A 21,095-nucleotide genomic window follows, 5' to 3' on the forward strand; every position below is an offset into this window, starting at 1 on the left:
TCCCCAGGCTGGGACCTGGGCTTTCTACAGCTCCCCAGGGGAATGTTGTGCACACCCACATTACCAGATGGCCTGGACAAGAGTCCCTTCTTCTGTGCCATGGTGAACACTGAAACTTTTGGTCCAGTGGCCACCCCAGGGCAGCTAGCGCACTTTCCCCTCACTTTGCTAGGGTATCTTGCCTGGTCAGTGGCAGGACCAGCTCCTGGTATTGTGACTATTTAGAATGCTCCTTGGGTTGTCCTTTGCCACTTGTCCTAGGAAAGAAGATAGTAACAGTTCCCTGCGCAGGTTATTGGAAGCAGCTTACAATGTTAGTCAATCAGAAAGCGTTTGAGAAAATGCAGGAGAAACAGTGAAATAGAAGCACGGAGATCAACATCTATCATATAGTATGGCCTTTTGGGGAGAGGCCCTAGAGTCAACTCAGCAGAGCCTTTCCCCTTCCTCTCCTCCTTCCATCTTCTTGCTCCGAATGTTTCCTCCTTGGTTCTTGGCGCATCTCCCTGCATGACTACTCAGTGTACAATAAATAGTAATTTTCCTCACACATAGCATAGTTACATTTAAGACAAGGAACTTGGTTCTTTCAAAGATGCTACATGGGGTATTTTTTTGGTACAGCTGTTTTATAAAATATGCATGCCTGTGTGCTAAGTTGCTTCAGTTGTATCTGACTCTGTGCAACCCCATGGACTGTAGCCTGGCAGGCACCTCTGTCCATGGGATTCTCCAGGCAAGAATACTGGAGTACGCTGCTGTGACCTCCTCCAGGGCTCTTCCCGACCCAGGGATGACACCTGTGTCTCCTGCATCGCAGGTGGATTCTTTACTGCTGAGCCACCAGGGAAGCCCTCTATAAAGTATAAGCACAACAGAACCAGATAGTTCTTTTTCCAGTTTGTGTACCAGAACACGACCATCCAAGTGTTTTCTCTCTTTTGTTACTGTTGCTTTTGGAGAACATAAATTTATTTCAGTGTTTTAACTGTCCAAAATGATTTTGAAAGTATTCTTTGCAATTTTTGTGGATTAATCAGACTTCAACCTCAATATATTATCATCATAAATTATTGTATAAAGTATATGTTGTATAACTTTCACAAACATTAAAGCACTAGGTAGCTATACATTATGTAACTTTCACAAACATTAAACCACTAGGCATTCCTAACTATAGGTACATTGCTTCTTATAAGAGGGGAGCTATAGAGTTATAAACAAAAATCCATATAGAGAAATACAAAAATGTCCTTGATGCTGGTCATCCCTAACTATGGGTACATTGCTCTATGAAATCAAATGATTGTCCTAGGAATGCTGTATTGGAGAGCCACTTGATATGATGACTCAGAAAGCTGGGAGGACCCTCCCACATCTGTCCAGAAGGCCTCCAAGACACTAGGTAGGGCCATTAGAAGGACAGCTGCTTCTGTGTGTTAGAAGGAGGCATGGGAAGATAGGAGCATCTTATCCTGCTGAGAAGAGAAGCCATTAGGGTCTTCAGATCTCTACTGTGCCACCCACATTATTTGCATCATTGGTAAGAACTTTTCTACCAACTATGCTGTTGAAATAGACATAAACTCCCTAAACACAGATAATTTTGTGGCTTTATTTATTTTTGTCTGGCTTCATGCGTTTTTTAATAATTATTTTTTTATTTTATTGTACATATTCACAATAAAAACCCTGGGTTCACATGGTATGGTTAGACTTGCTCTTTTTGTGTCTGTTATGAGATGTGCTGTTCTTATGAAGATAGCTTTGTGGTTAAGACCTGAGACTTTGGAATCAGACCCTGGAAATTAATTTCCTGGCTCCACCCTTGACTGACCATGCAACTTTGGCCAACTTACCCATTATCTCCAAACTCCAGCTTTCTCATTTGTAAAACGGGGATGGGAGGGGCTCTTCCCTTATAGGGTGATTATGAAACTTAGAGAAAAATCTGTGTAAAGTGTATGTACACCAGGATGGGGTGTATTTTGAGTTGTACTATTTTTCCCCAGGATATCTGGGGATGAATGTGCCCACTGTTACTTCACTATCTTGGTTTTCTCAAATCTTTTTTTAGAAGAAGGCACGTTATAAATAATAAATAATTGTGATTTTTCATTCTTTATTTCCAAAGACACAATTGAGTCTTGTTGATTTATCACACAATGATTCATAATGGCTCACACAAGGAATTCAGGTGGACACTAAATTTCTCTGGCAGTGAAATTTCCTCTGGGAGCACACAGCATTGTAAGGGGAAGTCAAATGATGATTTTTCTCTGCTAGTAATAATATCAAATCCCATTTCTTCAGTGTTGCTGAAAGTGTTCTATGTGCTAATTCATTGTTTGATGATGAAGAAGGAGGCATTCCCATTTGAAAATATGTCACCATAGATACTTCCATTACAATATAGTTGTTATAATAAAGACCTAGAATGTGCATGGTGGACAGAGTTACATGGCATGGACTAGAATCTAGAGTGGTCTTGAAGTTAATTAGGTGACTCTCACATCTGATGGTAAGGTCCCATTGATTGATATGTCCCTGGAGAATTTCATGTATTTCGCTGCCATGAAGTGTAAAAGATGTTATATGGAAGACAGCGAACGTTGCTACCCAATAATTTGTATTTTTTTCCTAAAAGATTGTATTTGTTCAGTCTTTAAATACCAAGAAGGTACAAAATCATTAGCTGATATCTGGGAATGGAAATAGTAAGTATGCATATCTTATAATAGAACACTTTTTTTGCTTTGTTTTTAAACTTTTTATTTTCTTGGAGTATAGCCAATTAACAATATTGTGGTAGTTGCAGGTAGATAGCAAAGGGACTCAGCCATACATATACATGTATCCATTCTCTCCCAACCTCCCCTTCTCTTCCAGGCTGGTAATAGGACACTTTTTAAATTGACAAAAACTAATTTTGTTTTCTGATCAGAGTTGCCACTCTTTGACTCAACTGTAGAAAGTTGAAAATATCTTTGTAGGTGGCCACAAAAGTTTTTGAGAGAATTTTAGAAGATGTGCCATGGTGGAATGCCATTGACTTATTTAGTTTCTTCCCTGGCCTTAAAGGCAACATATTGGCATTCTCCAAATGTGTGTGAGTGTGTGAAAGTGTGAAAGTGTTTATCGCTCAGTCCTGTCTGACTCTTTGCGACCTCCTGTGTCAATGGGGAAACAGCGGAAACAGTGTCAGACTTTATTTTTTTGGGCTCCAAAATCACTGCAGATGGTGACTGCAGCCATGAAATTAAAAGACGCTTACTCCTTGGAAGAAAAGTTATGACCAACCTAGATAGCATATTCAAAAACAGAGACATTACTTTGCCAACAAAGGTCCATCCAGCCAAGGCTATGGTTTTTCCTGTGGTCATGTATGGATGTGAGAGTTGGACTGTGAAGAAGGCTGAACGCCGAAGAATTGATGCTTTTGAACTGTGGTGTTGGAGAAGACTCTTGAGAGTCCCTTAGACTGCAAGGAGATCCAACCAGTCCATTCTGAAGGAGATCAGCCCTGGGATTTCTTTGGAAGGAATGATGCTAAAGCTGAAACTCCAGTACTTTGGCCACCTCATTCGAAGAGTTGACTCATTGGAAAAGACTCTGATGCTGGGAGGGATTGGGGGCAGGAGGAGAAGGGGACGACAGAGGATGAGATGGCTGGATGGCATCACTGACTTGATGGACGTGAGTCTGAGTGAACTCTGGGAGTTGGTGATGGACAGGGAGGCCTGGCGTGCTGCGATTCATGGGGTCGCAGAGTCGGACACGACTGAGCAACTGAACTGAACTGAACTGTGTCCATGGGATTCTCCAGGCAAGAAAACTGGAGAGAGTTACTATGCCCTCCTCCAGGGGATATTCCCGACCCAAAAACTGAATCCACATCTCTTGCAGATGGGTGACAGGTTCTTTAACACTAATACCACCTGGTGAGCATGTGGGTGGGTATTTATTTGTAATTCAAAGATTCTGAAATGTGTTGCTATAGTTCTTTTTTTTTTCTTCTGAAACCATTTGCCAATTAAGTGGTTGCTCTATCACCAAAGCTGAAAGAAATTGAATTTGTATACCAACAACTTGTCACCGGATGAATAAAAAAGATTTTGTTTAATTGACCAGAAGAGAGTTTTTCCCCCTCTTAGAAGTCTGTGTTTTACGAAAATTGCACATGACTTTTTTCTCCGTATTACCCATCTTCAGTCTATTTTTAGACTGAAGGCATGCTTAAGTTAAGGGATATGGCTTAGTAAATATTGATATTCTTTCTGAAACAGGATATGATATAATACTTGCATAATCAGGATTCTGTCTAGACTAGTGAAATTAAAATAGTGACAGGGCAAAAGGAATCCCTGAAATGGAATGCTTTAGAAAACGTTTCACCAAAATATTGATACAATTTGTGAATATAAAATAGTATTTTATATCAACATTAAAGTTAAGGTCTCAATATCTGGAATGCTGTATTGACTTTTGTAATTAATATTATTGTTATTTATCATTTTGACTGATCTTTCAGAAGATAAAGTGGCATTTGTTTCAAATGTTTTCGTCTGGATAAAGAGGAGTCTCAAACATAAATGCATCTCAAAAATATAGAATAGAGCATGCTGCCTATAATCAGAAAAGGGGAAAATGATCACACTGCTTTCATTTTGGGCTAAAATATAATCAATAAATACGTCAGTAGATGCTGCCCAAGAAGCAAAACCAAATATTGGTCTTAAACTTTAAGAGTTTTGACCAACTAAAACCAAATACTTAAAATCTTTCTGAAGCTTCACATTTGTTTAGTAAAATGTATTTCCAAAATCATTTTTCTAAGAATACTTCATTAAAAAAATTACGAAGGAACACTTTCAAACCAGGGATGGCTTTGAAACCTACTAAATCAAGTTTAGCCCAGAAAGAGTATGGAGAGAGTTAGGACCAGGCTTCACTGAGTCAGTGGGTGTCCCTTACAGATGAATTTCTTCTGTATCTCAATGTTCTGTAAATATGCCCAGTTATTCTATGAAGCAGAGAAAGAATTTATTTTATAGCATTCAAATGACGGTAGATATTATGTGGCATAGAATTCCTACTCAGTCACACATCAGCTCTGTGATCTTGGACAAAACTATTTACTATTTCTTAGTTTTCCCAACTATAAAATGACATAATAAGAGTACCAACTTCCCAAGGGCATTGTGAGGATAAAAGGGGTTAATCCATGTAAAGTCCTTAGCAGAGTGCCCATTCTCAAATAAACTAGTATTTTCTTAAAGAAATAGTATTACCTAGTGGTATGATTATTTTAAAGTGTAATTCATGTTTCCCCAAGATGAATTTTTGTACATTTCCTTTTAGTACATCTTAAATTTGAAATAATAGTGAATATTCTTCCACTCTGAGGTGAGCTTCATCACCTTTGCTATGAATTATAGTAAATGACAATTGAATAAGATTAATTTAACTCTGCAGTCTTGGTAGAATCTGTCATTTCCAGCTTCTGCCTCAGAATTATATGGGAACTTTGTATGCTTCATTTGAGAATCCTTGCAGCAAGTTATATTTTCCTCATCGGATCTCATCAGCCACTGCTCTGTGGGATAACACATAGGTAATAGGTGCAGGAAGTGACCCCATAGACATGTGTATTGCTTGCCCTTTGTTGTGTGGAAGATCAGGGATAGGCATTAAAAAAGGACAGAGTGAGCCAGGTAGTTGAATCTGTTAAATATATCTGTCTTGATTTAGATGGCAAAAGAGAATAAAAATGTTCCAAAACAGCCATAAATTTAAAACCATATGCTTCCTTAGAGATCTGATTATGGTTCTCATTTCTCCCCCTATGGGGAGAAGGGAGAGTTTGGAAGACAGTGCCATTATTTATGGCAAGAACCAAGTGATGAATATGCATGGAGACTTGGAAAGGTCTGAGCCTTCCTAATGCCTTACTCTCCCTTTCTCTGCTTGATCCCTAGACTGAAGGAAGCTACTGACCAAGGCTAGCCATTTGCTAATTTCACATTTTGGAGATTTTAGCTGTATGTTCTCTGCCTGAGGCAGCCAGCCATTTGATTCTATACTGGGCACCAGGATATTAAAATTCAGAAGCTTGTGGTAGCTGGTACATTAATGTGGGGGGCAGAGGTGATACTCATTTTATTTTTTTTTTAATATAAATATTGTAACACATTACCTTGAAATGAATTAGTGGCTGATCAACAGCATTATTTGTATTTAAATCCAGGTGTTCCTGCAATTTGAATTGTAAGTTCTGCAGGCATTGTGAGGTCTTCTATTCCTTTGTGGACCAAAGAATATTTAGGTTTCACTACCTGGTCTCTCTTTTTGTGTTTTGGATTAGGTTTATAAGAGCATAAAATACTAAGCCTTCTAATGGATTGTTAGCATTCGGAATAATGTTCATGTATGATGTGAAGTAAGTACTGTGACGCAAAGCATGAAAAATAATCTTAGGTACAAATACACAGAACATGTTAAGTCAGATTTTTTCCTTTTAGTGTCCTTGTTTCTACTTTTTAAAGTAATAGTGATGATTTCATGGATATGGAAGCTTTCTAAAAGTTAATTTTTTTGTTTGTTTGCATATGTATGTTTTCTGCTTTTGCACATTCTGCTTTGCCAGCTTTGTCAGAAGTGAAGCAAATGTTTACTGTCTTGGGTACTCTTCTAATTTATATACACAGTTTTGATATCAGTGAAAAGCCTAAAAAATTTTGAGTTTAACCTTTAGGACAAAGAGCAGCTAGAAAGGTGACGAGTCCTTAAATATTAATTAATTCTAAAAATATTCAACTTCTTTTCTCTTGTAGCGAGAGATTTTTCTTGAGGCTAAATAGAAACGGGCTTCCCAAAGCCCCAGATAAACCAGAACGACACTGCTCTCTCTTCGTGGTAAGTGGATCTTGTTTTATCAAGGAGGCAGATTCTTTCTTAAGTACTTTATCTTATTTAAGAGACGTAAGTTATTATGAGAGAACATAGTAGATTTGCTGAAACTTTGTAAATAACACATAAATTACAGTGAAAGTGGTATGAAAGTGTTAGTTGCTCAGTGGTGTCTGACTCTTTGCCCGTCAGGCTCCACTCTCCATGGGATTTCCTAGGCAAGAATACTGGAGTAGGTTGCCATTTGCTCCTCCAGGGGATCCTCCTGACACAAGGATCAAACCCGGATCTCCTGCATTGCAGGAGATTGTTTGCTGTCTGAGCCACCAGGGAAGAGTGTAAATTACAATGATGCCCTGAAATCTGAATGCCAGCTTTCACAATCACACCTTTGTCCCATCAGTGTGTATGAGAGCCTGTTCTTTATGGCTGAAGCCCAGTGTGACAGGGCTCAGAGTGGCACGTGGTATTTAGTATGTATTTAAGAAATATTTAAAGAATGAGTGAGCTAGAGACTGAAAAAAGAATGGGCTTTTCTTTTTTAAGTCTTATTTGACATCTGTAGGCTTACAGTAAAGTTGATCACAGTGGTATTTTTAGAACAGGATTTGAATTATGTGCTTCTGCTCCAAAAAATCCAAGAATGCTCATATTTGTCTTTCTTCTGTTATTTGTTAAAATAATGTGCTATCCCTTCAAGTGTTTCTGCCTAAAGGATGAGTTCTACAATGACCAGACTTTGTTTTTCGGTAGGATTTGGGGAGCAGCGAGCTCAGAAAGGACATCTACATCACTGTGCACATCATCCGAATCGGTAGGTGTGACACTTGGCGTGATAGGAGCATGACGGGGAGAACTGCCCAGAGGCTTCTGTGTACTTGTGATTTATGTGCTGTCTGGGTCAAAAAGAAGTCCAAGCAAGATCTGAATCCCATATTCGCAGAATTTGGGATTCTGGTCTCCCCAGACTCTCACACCGCCATAAATAGAGTTTGTTCTCTCTCCATATAAGTCATTAGTTAGTTTGCTGCATTTCATTTAGTTTTATTGGACTTTCTAAAAATATTGGATTCATACACTTGGTATTTGTCTACTCAAATTCTAATTTCTGTTAACAGCATACATTAAACTTTTAGGAGCTGGATTTTCTACACATTTATGAAAACTGTACACCAACTGGCATTTCCCAAAGTGTGGAAGGCTGCAGAACATTATTACACAAGGTGCTATAAGAAAAAGGCTACGGAAAATTGAATGCTGTATATATATTTTTCACTTGTATAATTTTGTCAGCTTATTAAAGAGTCTTGAGAAATCCTACTGGGAAGAATAAAATTGCTTCTCTAACTTTGTTGACCCTAGCTCTCTCCAGATTTGATTTGACTGTGGAAACACTTATATAATGTTACACTTACTAACCTCTTGCAGAACACGCTTTCAGTGTTCTATGATGCCCTTGCACATCAAAACCAAAATATGGTCACTAGGTTTACGCATGTAAGACCTCTAAAAGCAGGCATTTTATGCCAGAGGAAATACATGGTGGAACCTAAGTCATTTCTCTAGGAAAGCTAACCAACTGATACTGAGAACTGGCTTCTCCTTCCTCACTAACTGTTACATGACTTGCTGAGGAAAACTTCTGCAGAATAGTGATATCTCACCATGCAGTCCTGCATGGTGATTTTTTTTTTTTTAATGGTTTTTTATTTTATACACACGATGACCCCATTTTGCATTGAGAGAGACTATAAAACGTTGTTTCAACAAAGATTTTCTAAGCATTTTTTTCCTCATAAAAGTCTGTTTTGAAAAACCCATTTAATTTTATCTTCTTTTCATATTTGAGGGGCAGTAGAAATAAATAAATAAGTGAACTGTCTTTGGTTTTGTTTTAATTTTCTTTTTATACATGAGTATGGGGTGTAGAAATTGGAAAGAGTCTTTTAAAACTGGCAAAGTTGTAATGCGTGTTTCTGTTTGTTTATGAGATAGAGCCTCTGTCTGTGCCCAGGATGGCAGGGGTGCAGTTTATGGAATTCTTTGTGGTTTTTAAAAAATTTATTCAAATTTGTCACAGCAATTGTTAATGTAAAATGTGATTTTGGATATCTTCATGTAAACATGGATACAATTTGAACATAATCTTCTACAAATTTGAGATAAAAAGTAAACCACTCTAGCTTTCAGAACTTTTAGAAAAGTATCTACAGGCTTTTGGTGGTAGAAAATGATCACATGTCTTGCTTGCCCATGGGCTGGGTATCTCTGTCCTTCACTCCCAGGATACAGCTGAGGAAACGACTGCATAGTATTACCCAGCACAGGGCTGCCTTTCAAATACCTGGCATTTGATTAGTGGCTGTATATTTTACTAAGCTATTTATGATCATTAAGTCATCAGAATGAAGGTTGAATCCTAAATTACCTACCTTCCTTCCCTAAGCTTTGATCGAATTAATTCTATATTGACATTACTGCAAAAACTTGCCTGATGATCAGTCCAATAATAATGAAGGTAAGAAACTCAGAAAAGTTAAGATTTAATCTGCTTCAGTGAAATAAAGGAGTGGAAGATCCTTGTCTATCAGGGGCAAGTAGAAGAATTATTCTAGAAAGAGTAAGAACTTTTTCTAGATTATTCCTTGTATAGACTTAATAAGAAAAGGGCACACTGACCTGCACTGGCTGCCGAGAGCTGGAGTAACAGTACCTGGCCTGGAATTTGAGGCCTCGTCTTTGATCGGAAAAAAGGGGAGGAAATAAAGATAAATAGTTTCCCCACACTAGATTCATAAATAACTGCATGATTTCTATTTAGCAGTGATTGATTCAACTTGCAACAAAACAGATAATGGCCATTCATAATTATAAAGGGCAGGCCTGAACAGAAATACTTATATTGCTTATTTATCAGCCCAACAAACTTAGTTGGTCTTTTACCACATTTGTTTATACCCACTACACAAGTTTTCATAATTTTAGGTATATTTATCCCTTTTTTATCATGAACAATCATTATAGGCTTTCACCATGAAACAAAAGCATCTCATGTATTTTCTACCATAGGGAATACCCATTCCTCTTACCAGTATATTTGTAATTATTGAAACTATTTGCGTATTACCCAACCAGTAGCCCTAGCTATATAGCTAACAGCTAATATTACAGCTGGACACCTCCTAATTCATGTAATTGGAGGAACAACCTTTGCCCTAATAATTGTTAGTCCTACCACAGCCTTCATTACATTTATTGTCCCTGTTTTGCTTACTATTCTTGAATTCCCAGTAGTCAGGTTTACGTATTCACCCTGCTAATAAGCCTGTACCTACATGAGCCCCTGTGCTGCCTGCATGTGCTCTCAGTTGTAGCTGACTCTGCAACCCCATGGACTGCAGCCCGCCAGGCTCCTCTGCCCATGGGAGTCTCCAGGCAAGAATACCGGAGTGGGTTGCCATTTCCTCCTCCTGGGGATCTTTCCGACCCAGGGATCGTACCCACACTTCTTGCATCTCCTACATGAGCAGGTGAATTCTTTACCACTGTACCACCTGGAAAACCCTGTACCTATATGGTAATACCTAATGACTCTCCAAACCCATGCATGTCACATAGTAAACACCGGTCCCTGATCTCAGAGGAGTCCTCTCAACTCTTTTTATAGTGTTGAGTCTAGTACATGATTTCATTGTAAATCAGCACTCTTATTATCCTTAGGCCTGTTAATCAATATATTAGTAACATACCAATGAAAATGAAACATCATCCGAGAAAGTACATTTCAAGGCTGTCACACATTAATTATTCAAAAGGGACTTCAAAAGGGAAAAATCCTTTTCATTATGTCGGAAGTCCTCTTCTTTTTTTTTTTTTTCTGTGGTTTTTACCACCATTAAGTGGTATTCCAGCTTCTATTTATAAATATTACTCTGAAATTGATATATCAGAGGGGCAGTTTTCCTTTATTACTGAAGAATGAAAGCCAAATTGAATACTGCCATTCCTCTCTTTTTTTCTATTTAGCGTTGGATTTGGAAAGTACTAGAGCCATGCAGACATGCTGTAGCAGGACTTCAGTCAGATGGAAACAACGTGCAGATCTGTTCCCTAGCATCTGGAAACAGACTGGCAGACTTTTTTCATTATTTCTCCTCACGTTAGCTTGTTATGTTACAGCTCCAGTGTGCTTTTTGCTTTCAGTTTTCAAAATAACCCGTTGGTAATTAAATGCAACAATAAATTAAAACAGTATCTCAACCACAGATTTTGAAATGTCTAACAATTTAAACAAGTAGAAACCATGTCAGAGTTAAAAAAGGATCCCTGGAGATCTCAGCCTGCTTACTGAGCTGGGAAAGAACATGCTCATTTGCTCACCTGTGCTTACTTGCTATACCGTCAGGTAATCTCAAATCACTTCTTTTCAGAGGTGAAATGTTTGAAATCATTTTTTGAAATATGGAGAATCTTACAAGTAGAAAATGAAATAGGCACCCCTACTGCCTTTTTAGATGCGATTCTCCTGGGGTGCCTTCATGAATGCTTCGGGAAGGGTACCCACACCTGGGCTCAGCTTCAGTCTTCATGTTTTATAGGTAACAGCCAATGGCCAGAGTTTGCACTGCGTGCCCAAGGTCACACAACTATGTGGTCTGAGGGGAGAGTTCAGAATGGAGGCAACAGTTGCTCCAAATCTGTGTCTTTACCATCACCCATTACATTTCATAGGCTTATGTTAGAGCTGTATGTGTCTCGTCTTAAGCTGGATTAATCAAATGGCTCCTTGAACTAGGTGTGCTTTTTAATTGAACAGGTCGAATGGGGGCAGGAGAAAAAAAGAATGCCTGCAGTGTCCAGTACCGGCGACCCTTTGGCTGTGCAGTTCTTAGCATTGCTGACCTGCTGACTGGAGAGACGAAAGATGACCTCATCCTGAAAGTGTACATGTAAGGAGCTTGCACATGATGTGGGCTGGGGTGGGCATGGGGGTACATAGGGATCTTATGTGGTGAATCCTGCTTTCTGTGGGTAATGGAAGAGCCAGGGATGCACAGAGTTTAAGCCATTCCTCAAAAACTTAATCATCTCTAGGCCTACTACAATTGAGCCTACAAATCGTCATTTGCCTTTCAGAGGATTATGAAATTGAGAACCAAAAAGAATAGATAGCTTACCCACTGGGTGGACCATCCCCTGCATAGAATACCTCCCAAGAATTTAAAACCTGTTATATCTTTACCCTCAGAAAGTTCATTTGTTCTTGGAAAATGGAAATAGTTTTTAACATAAACTGATTATAATTAAGAAAAAGGAAGTTCAGATTGGGTGATTCCCCTCTTACTTTATGTATTATTAGTTTATTATGTGGTGGTTTCGTCGCTAAGTCGTATCTGATGCTTTGCAACCCCATGGACTATATTCCGCCAGGGTCCTCTGTCCATGAGATTTCCCAGGCAAGAATACTGGAGTGGGTTGCCATTTCCTCCTGCAGGGGATCTTCTTAAAGATGGAACCCAGGTCTCCTGCATAGCAGGAGGATTCTTTACTGACTGAGTCACCGGGGAAGCCCATTTGTGGGCTTCCCTAACAAAGCACCATAAACAAGGAGGCTTAAGCCACAGACATTTATGGTTTCACTGTAATGGAAGCCACAGTTCCCAGATCACAGTGTTGGCTATGCTGATTCTTTCTGAGGGCTGTGAGGGGGATTCTGTTCCCTGCTTCTCTCTCCTGGTTTCTGGTGTCCTGTAGATGCATGACCTGATGTATGCCTTCATCATACATGACTTTCTCCAGGTGTGTGTATCTGTTTCTATAACCACATTTCCCCTTTTTATATGGGCCTAGTTAGTTATACTGGGTTAGGACCCACCCTAAACAGCCTAATTTTAACTTGATTATCTGCGTAAAAACACTATTTCCAAATAAGATCCTCAGAACGTGGTTTATGCATCTTTTGAGGGTCAGTGGCAGCAGATACAGTTCAGTTTGAACATTCCACAAAGAAAATCCACTTAATGTACTCCACACCCTAAGTTTTTAAAAAGGCACATGGTTTTCGCTTGCCCTTCCCTGAGCACCTGCCCGCAGGTCTGACAATGGAGAGATGACACACGGTGCCATCCTCAGAGCAGATGCACTGGGAATGGGGGATCTGGGATCCACATTCCTGATTTGAGGACCACACTGCTGACCTCCTCTGTGAGTGAGCTTGCTTTTGTTATCTGTTCCGGCTGTTGCAGCGTGTACCAATGTGGAGGGAACCCACGTGGCCCACTACCTATGGGATATATACCTCAGGTTGCTTTTTGACAACCGCTGCAGGATTTCTTGGATTTATCCATCTTCTACCCAGAGGCCCTGGGACCTGCACCACATGTTTGCTAATCAGATGACAAAGGTTCACTTATAGCCTGTGGTTTAGGACTAGAAACTCTCTTTGTCTCTTTTAAGAGTGATAAAATCTATGACCTTGATATTAAACTTGAGAACTTTTGGTGATACTACTGGGTAGTAAAGCATGCTACTCTTTTATCCCATCAGTTCAGTCGCTCAGCCGTGTCCGACTCTTTGCGACCCCATGAATCGCAGCACACCAGGCCTCCCTGTCCATTACCAACCCCCGGAGTTCACTCAAACTCATGTCCATCGAGTCAGGGATGCCTGCCAGCCCATAGTAGAGCGTAAATCCAGTATAATCCCCTTTCTAAATTTTACTGGTGATTGTGAAACATAGTTTAATTGCAACAATACTAATGATAATAGCCACCATTTACTTTGTGCTTACTGTGTGCAAGGAACCATGTTAATAAGCACTTTGCATGTGTCATGTCACTTTATTTTCATGACAAACTCATGAAGCAGATGCTGTTGGCTTTGTTTTCCACATAAGGGGACAGAGAGGCTAAATAGCACCCCAAATCACCTAACTAATCAGAACAGGAACCAGCTGTGAAGTCAGGACTGCCTAACTCAGAACGTGAGCTCTCATGTTACCAGGTCGTATGTTTCAGGGTGTTATTTCACACCACCGTCTAGTGATGTGACAATGATGCTGTTAGGTGACCTTGCTTTTTAAGAAAAACTAAAATTTCTCACAAATGCAATCTCTTTGTTTCTTTGAGTGATCTTTCTAGGTATGCATAGGAAATGTTAGATTTATCTTGTCAGTGGGAAAACTGGGGGACCTGGAGTTCCTTGCATCCCTCTTGATTATGCAACCAGCCAAGGAAGACCCACGAATTCCAGTTCTGTGGGAGATACTCATTCTCCTGAAATTAAGTTGTACTGCTCTTTGTAGTTATTGTCTGTTTTTTCATAAATATCAAATAAGGTTTGGGTTATTCTTGATGCAAGAGAGATCCCTTAAAAATTACAGATCAGCAATTTATGAATCCATTCCAGGATGAAAGCTAGGCAGTCAAAACAGTTATTGTAGATGAAAAAGAAGCTAGAGTTTATTAAAACATTTTAGAGGAGTGACTGTTAGAAACAATTTGGAAGAAATTTCTATTTGTTAAGGGGACCAAATCCTTAGACCAAACTGGAACTGAAACAGAGAATAGCAAGAAATACCTTGTCTGAGCCTGGAAGATACTTCAGTCACATACTTTAGGAGCTTTTATTTTATTTGGAGTTTTGTAGATTAAAAGCATGAATTCTAGAGTCCCTTAACTATTTAATAGGAAGCAAGCTATCTTTCTTCCTTCCCCACTGAGCTGAACTAAGAAAACTAGGAGCAGGGGCTACTAAGTGGTAATTTGGTATCTTACAGCTGGACAAGTGGAATGGTTTTATTTCACCTTAATTTTCCAGCCTTCTCAGTGTCAGTGTGGAGAAGGCAATGGCACCCCACTCCAGTACTCCTGCCTGGAAAATCCCATGGACGGAGGAGCCTGGTAGGCTGCAGTCCATGGGGTTGCTAAGAGTCGGACACGACTGAGCGACTTCACTTTCACTTTTTACTTTCATGCATTGGAGAAGGAAATGGCAACCCACTCCAGTGTTCTTGCCTGGAGAATCCCAGAGACAGGTGGGCTGCCGTCTGTGGGGTCGCACAGAGTCGGACACGACTGAAGCGACTTAGCAGCAGTAGCAGCAGCAGCAGTGTCAGTGCTCTTATTTGCTATCCTACCATTAACTGGTTCAAAAATAACCTCCATCCAGTTCATCCTGGAAAAGCTTATGGCGGTGAAATAAATAAATATGTAAGCGCATTGTGAATTATTGGCTACAGATGAGATCACAAGGAGGAAGTCACTATAGGGTGGAATATTTTGATTGATAGTTATAGAATCTTTGATTGTCAGGACCCTTGGGAGGGAGCCTTTGTTGCTAGTGAAAGATAGTAGTGAATTTACGAACACATTCAGATGAGGGAGGGTCTCCCCAGCCTAACTGGGGCAGTCTCAGCAGTAAGAATAGAGCAGACCCAGATATTAACAAATCATCAGGAGTAACAGTCAGAGGGATATCCATTCAGTCATTCATGTAGCCAGTATTTTCTTTAAGCACCTACAGTGTTCAAAGTACTGAGGGGAACACAGGTATCTACCAGTCCCAGATCCAGTTCTCAAGAATCTTCAGAGTCTCCTAGGTGAACTCTAGCATGAGCTGGTGAAAGACAAGAGCTGAAAGACTAAGGTACAGACGGCTGTCAGAGTGAGAGATGGAGAAACGCCTTTTGGCCTAGAAGTAGAAAGTCTGGAAGAGTTACCTTAATTACCCTTCAGTAAATCCCACCAGGTTTTTGCCAGTGCAAGCTGTGTTAACCTCAGTTGCATTTTGATGCTAGCCAACTTGGTCATGATATAATAGGTGGAGATTCAATAACGAGAAATAACATTTACTGAGCATTTACTTTATGCAGGGATTATCCTAAACCCAAGCTTGTTCAGTGTTCTAGTATATTACCCCCATTTCACAAACGAACAGATCAAGGCACAGTATAAGTAACTCACCCAAAGAACGTAGCTCAGTTAATAGTGAGGATCCAAATCCAGGGAGTCAGGATCTTAGCCTGTACTTCCTTCCACTGCATGCATTGTTCTCTGAGCTTCTCATAACCTGAATTGTTCATCTCAGCCACTTCATGAAGTAGTTGGTCATGCATTACCAGATACGGTCATTCCTGCCTATCTTGGGGCAGCTAAGCCAAGCCATGTTCTCTGTGTTGAGAACTGCAGGGAGGTTTAAGGAAGTACATTATAGTGGTTATATGAAAAGGGGCAGGTGTGTAGGAAAGTCATCTCATGCGTCATCAAAGCTTAACAGAGTGGCCATGATTTCACAGGTGTAATACAGAGAGTGAGTGGTACCAAATCCACGAGAATATCATCAAGAAGTTGAATGCACGTTATAATTTGACTGGCTCCAATGCAGGTGAGTATATGGGTCTGTCTGACTCCCTACACTTTTCATTTCGGTTGCTTTGTTTTATTTGTCTGTAAAGAAGAAAATTTTCAGCCCTTTGTTTTTCTCTCTACTCACTCCCTAAAAGTGCTCAGTCAACATGCTGGTATGTCTCCTTATTCTATGATAGGTTTATAGCTATAACTCTAAAAGATATATTCTTTTCTGGTTTGAGTCAAGGTAGAGTATCTGAGTTTTTTCTCTAGTCTTGGGATCTCCAGGTTGTTGCTGATTGCTGAAAACCAAATGACAAATATGCCTCGGTTCATGACAATTGTGTGGAATGGGTTTGATGAACAGAAATTTTTGTCAATAAGGTCCAAGAAAAACATGCTTCTCTGCCTATAGCTGTAGTATTATATAGAGAAAAGCATATACATGCCATCTGGCAGGAACTGTAATATAATATAGCATTATAAAGTATATATAATACAAGTAGTTTAAATCACTGAGTGGTTTAAATCACTCAGCTGTGTCCGACTCTTTGAGACCCCATGGACTGTACAGTTCATGGAATTCTCCAGCCCAGAATACTGAAGTGGGTAACGTTTACTTTCTCCAGGGGATCTTCCCAATCCAGGAATCGAACCAGGGTCTCCTGCATTGCAGGCAGATTCTTTACCAGCTGAGCTACCAGAGAAGCACATATCAGGTGGTGCATACTCTTACACTAGTAATATACTAGACTTACACTATAGCATATGTAGGTTGTATAATATATTGAATGACATCTTTAAGTTTGATCAGTTATACAAAAACATGGTGAATATTATTCCTGTCCCACCTTCAAACCCACGTTGAAGCAGAATAAACTATAAAGTTGTGTGCTTTAATTAAAGAAACTTCTAAATCAACCTGTATTTGAACTGAATGCATTGCTTTTTATGGCTGATCTTTAAAGTACCCTGAATATAGATGGTTGTGTTATAGTCCAACTTGCCTGGCAATTAAAAGAACCTGAATTTAAATTTAGACCACCTTTTCTTCAGACCTGTGTACATCTCACCAGGCCAAGTGAAAACGTTAGTCACTCAGTTGTGTCCAATTCTTTGCGATCCCATGGACTATAGCCCACCAGGCTCCTATGTCCATGAAATTGTCCAGGCAAGATTACTAGAGTGGGGTTGCCATTCCCTTCTCCAGGGGATCATCCTGATCCCGGGATCGAACATAGGTCTCTCGCATTGCAGGCAGATTCTACTGTTGCTCAGACAATAAAGAATCTGTCTACAGTGCAGGAGACCCTGCAGGGTTTGATCCCTGGGTCGGGAAGATCCCTTGGGGAAGGGAATGGTTACCCACTGCAGTATTCTTGCCTGGAGAATCCCATGAACAGAGGACCCTTTGCATATGACGATCCCACATCACCAGCCCAAAACAACCCACAAAGTAACTGCAGACAGAATCTCTGTGGTTTGGTCACTTGAGAGCCATAAATATTCGCAGCTCATTCATGTGGCAGCACTTCAGGCTGTAATGAATGGTGAGGTCAGTTTTCTCTTCAGTTTCCCAAGAGCAAAGGAGGGAACTTGGCTTCCTTTGATCCACACAAAATCCTCCATCTACCACTGAATAAAGAAAATACTTGCACTTGCTATTAAAGGTAGAGTCTCTGAAGGACCAGGAGATTTTAGTAGTGAATATAACTTGAAATAAGAAGAATACCTCAGAAACTGCTGTGTACACTTGTCTTCAATTTTTCTGTGAAAGAATTGAAATAGCACTTATTGTGTAAAGACCAAGCGATTTATTTTAAATGTACTTTCAGTAAGATGGTAGGCCTAGTGTTTTTTTAAAACTTTTCTTGCCAAATTCATTGACAAACTTCTAACCAAATTCATTACTTGTGACATACTTTTTGGTATTTCTTGATGCCATGGGTTATTTTTTATCATTAAATATATTTTGTACCTGTGCTGTCCACCTTGATAGGTACCAGCCACCTGTGGCTATTGAGCCTTAGACATGAGGTTGGTATAGCACTGGGATTGAAGTATGAGCATGCATGCTCAGTCGATCAGTTGTGTCCGACTCTTTGCGACCCTATGGACTGTAGCCCGCCAGGCTCCTGTGTCCATGAGATTTTTGTAGCAAGAATACTGGATTGGGTTGCCGTTTCCTTCTCCAGGGGATCTTCCTGACCCAGGGATTGAACCCGTGTCTCCTGGGTCTCCTGCACTGCAGGCGATTTCTTTACTGCTGAGCCACTGGGGATGTCATTAAAGTGTATAGTGCTTGTAAAATACAAACTTGATTTTGAAGACTTGATACATATATAATGAATATGAAACAGCCCTTTAATAATTTTTATATTGATTATATGTTCCAAGGTAACATTGTGGGTATATTGGTCTAAACATAATATATTACAAAAGTTAATTTTGTTTCTATTTTTTAAGTGGTTACTAGCCCCATAGGTGGCTCATATCATAGTTCTATTAGGCAGTGCTGCTCTGGACTGGATTTAAAGAATTTCCTTTTTGAGCTCTTTTGATGCCTCACATTCATTATGCCTTACTCCTTTGCTTCTGCCCACTAACTTTGGGTGGAGAAGTTTGTAGCCGTTGTGTATCTTTTTCTTTCTCTCCCAGAGTCCCATTACTTTTAATTTGCTTGCATTTGCCTCCTATGTGAATAAATAAATATAAAACTAACCCTGACCTGATTTTTCCCATGTAGTCCCTTCCCTCCTTACCATCACAGATGCAGTGTTGACTAAGCAAAGTGTGTTCATCTGTTCCAATATACTTGTTTCCAAACTCCTTGTCAACTCCCAGGTCTTTGCTCTTTGCAGTGTGCCTTACAATTCTTCTGTTGTTGGATCCTTTGAATTTATCATTGTCCTGACTGAAGTGATGCTCAGTGGGTGTTACCTGTGTGTTTACATCCATTGCACTGAAATGTAAAACTACTTGTTGCATCTTTGGAAAGAGTAAAAGAAACCATTTTACCATACAACCCTGCCTAGCAGGGTTTCTCTGCTTTGGCAGAATCAATCCTGCATTTTGCTGCCTGTCTTGATGCTGAGATTCCTAGATAGCTGAATATATACTCTTTAGGCTTGGCTTTTGCTGCAAAGCCCTGCCTGCTCCCCTGTCCTTACAGCCCACTCCTCTCCTTCCCCCTCCTTTCAAGCCTGAGTCCCAGCCAGCTGCACCAGCCAGCATCAACTCGCCTTCTATTCCTTTGGTCTCCTTCTGGTCCCTTCTAGCTCTCTCACAGCAAAGGCAAACCCAGCCCTAAGCCTTGTCACGCCAAAAGACTGCTGCAGAGAGAAAAAGCTCAGACAGACACTTTTAAAAATCAGTAAATGAACTCTTTACTCTTTCTTTCCATTTAAGATTCCACTCTTCTTGGAGAGTGGAACATTGGTCTATTGTCACTTGTCTTGAGGGAAGGCAATTATAAAAATAATGGATAAAGTTTTAGGAGCTGTTTGGCTTTATTATTGAAAGGGAGGCATCTGATAGCATACTTAAGGGGGAAACAAGAGTATAGGAAATTAAAGTTGGAAATTGGGATGCCTCATGATTAAATTATCACAGTGAAATGTTGACTTTTTCTCCTTGGACCATGGAGTAGTTGATTAAATGGAAGCAGTGCAGTCAAATGTTTTCAAGAGAATTAAATTCACTCAACAAAATGTTGTTTTAGTCCCTGCTTTCCTCCTGCTGTTCCTTGGTCATTATACTAAAAAGAGAAAAAAAGAATAACTTTGAAATTAGTTTTAGAATCAAATTCTACCACCTAATTTTCAGGCCTTTTATGCTTCATTGATGTGCTTCTATCTTTTGGAGTTGTAATCTTGTCTATTTAATAGGTAAAAGGAGTTGTCTAGATAACTGGGTTTTTTCTCCCCCTCTAACCTAAGACCTGTGTTGCTAAGGTACATTAACCACTATCTTTATTGGGTTTAGAAACTGGAAGAAAATTTCAGGTGATCCATTTAACTTTTAAAGGTAAAAATATAATTGAATTAACCTGTCTGTATGGTTAGATTTAGTTCATTGCAGCAATTCAAATTTTCCAAAGTTGTATTCTGTGAGAATTTTTAAATCCAAAAATCACATTGTGAGAATTTGAACTTCTAAAAATAGTCATTAGAATTAGCCTGGTTGAAGTGTGTTGAGCAAATGGTTATTATTAACGTCACCTCTGATAGACATTAGCAGTTGAATTCTAGGAATGTGAAATAAGACTGAGCCAATATGATTTCCTGAGACACATTCAGTTCTATTATTTGAAATAACTTGTGTAAAAATCCTTGGCTCCTGTTCAGTATGTCCTAAGAGAAAATTCAGAATACTTTAATATTATCTATGTGTTTATGAAATCCTATTTCCTGTAGTTTGTACATGTAACTTACAACTAGAAGAAATCATATTTGCTAATCAGGTCAGTTTTACAATCTGCTTTTTGTCTTAGCCAGATGAGCACTGTGATTGCATTCCTGCCAGTTATACATTTTAACCCCCACAGAAGGTGAGACTCCTTCAGAATTACCTAGATAAGAAGCCCACTTACTTGTACAAGGAGGGCACTTTAATTCTGTGCAGGAAGTAAATGGTGTTCTTCATTTAACTGAGGTGAAAGGAGGCTTTTGAGAGAGTTAGACTGTATCTGGGGGAGTTGAGCATCCTGTCCTCACATAGACAGGTAGTTGTTTAATTCAATAGTATTGAACTGGTGTAATTCTTAAAGATTGTGTCAGTACTCCTGACTTTTGAACACTGCACTTAGAAACTTTGCTTTCTAATATTGTTTAAAGAAAA

At 39.6% G+C, this 21,095-nt stretch overlaps 1 protein-coding gene across 3 annotated transcripts in view; it reads left to right on the plus strand.

Annotated features, from left to right (window-relative positions):
- The window catches only part of DOCK4 (dedicator of cytokinesis 4), a 477,852-nt gene that overhangs the window by 243,850 nt on the left and 212,907 nt on the right, over positions 1 to 21,095 (plus strand). For all 3 annotated transcript variants that reach the window (XM_070787253.1, XM_070787255.1, XM_070787254.1), the window contains exons 9-12: positions 6,834 to 6,915; positions 7,663 to 7,723; positions 11,726 to 11,858; positions 16,205 to 16,293. In XM_070787253.1, coding sequence (XP_070643354.1) covers positions 6,834 to 6,915; positions 7,663 to 7,723; positions 11,726 to 11,858; positions 16,205 to 16,293 — 365 coding nt within the window. The remainder of the gene's footprint in view (positions 1 to 6,833; positions 6,916 to 7,662; positions 7,724 to 11,725; positions 11,859 to 16,204; positions 16,294 to 21,095) is intronic.

Source organism: Bos indicus, chromosome 4, assembly GCF_029378745.1.
Source record: "Bos indicus isolate NIAB-ARS_2022 breed Sahiwal x Tharparkar chromosome 4, NIAB-ARS_B.indTharparkar_mat_pri_1.0, whole genome shotgun sequence".
Lineage (NCBI taxonomy): Eukaryota > Metazoa > Chordata > Mammalia > Artiodactyla > Bovidae > Bos > Bos indicus.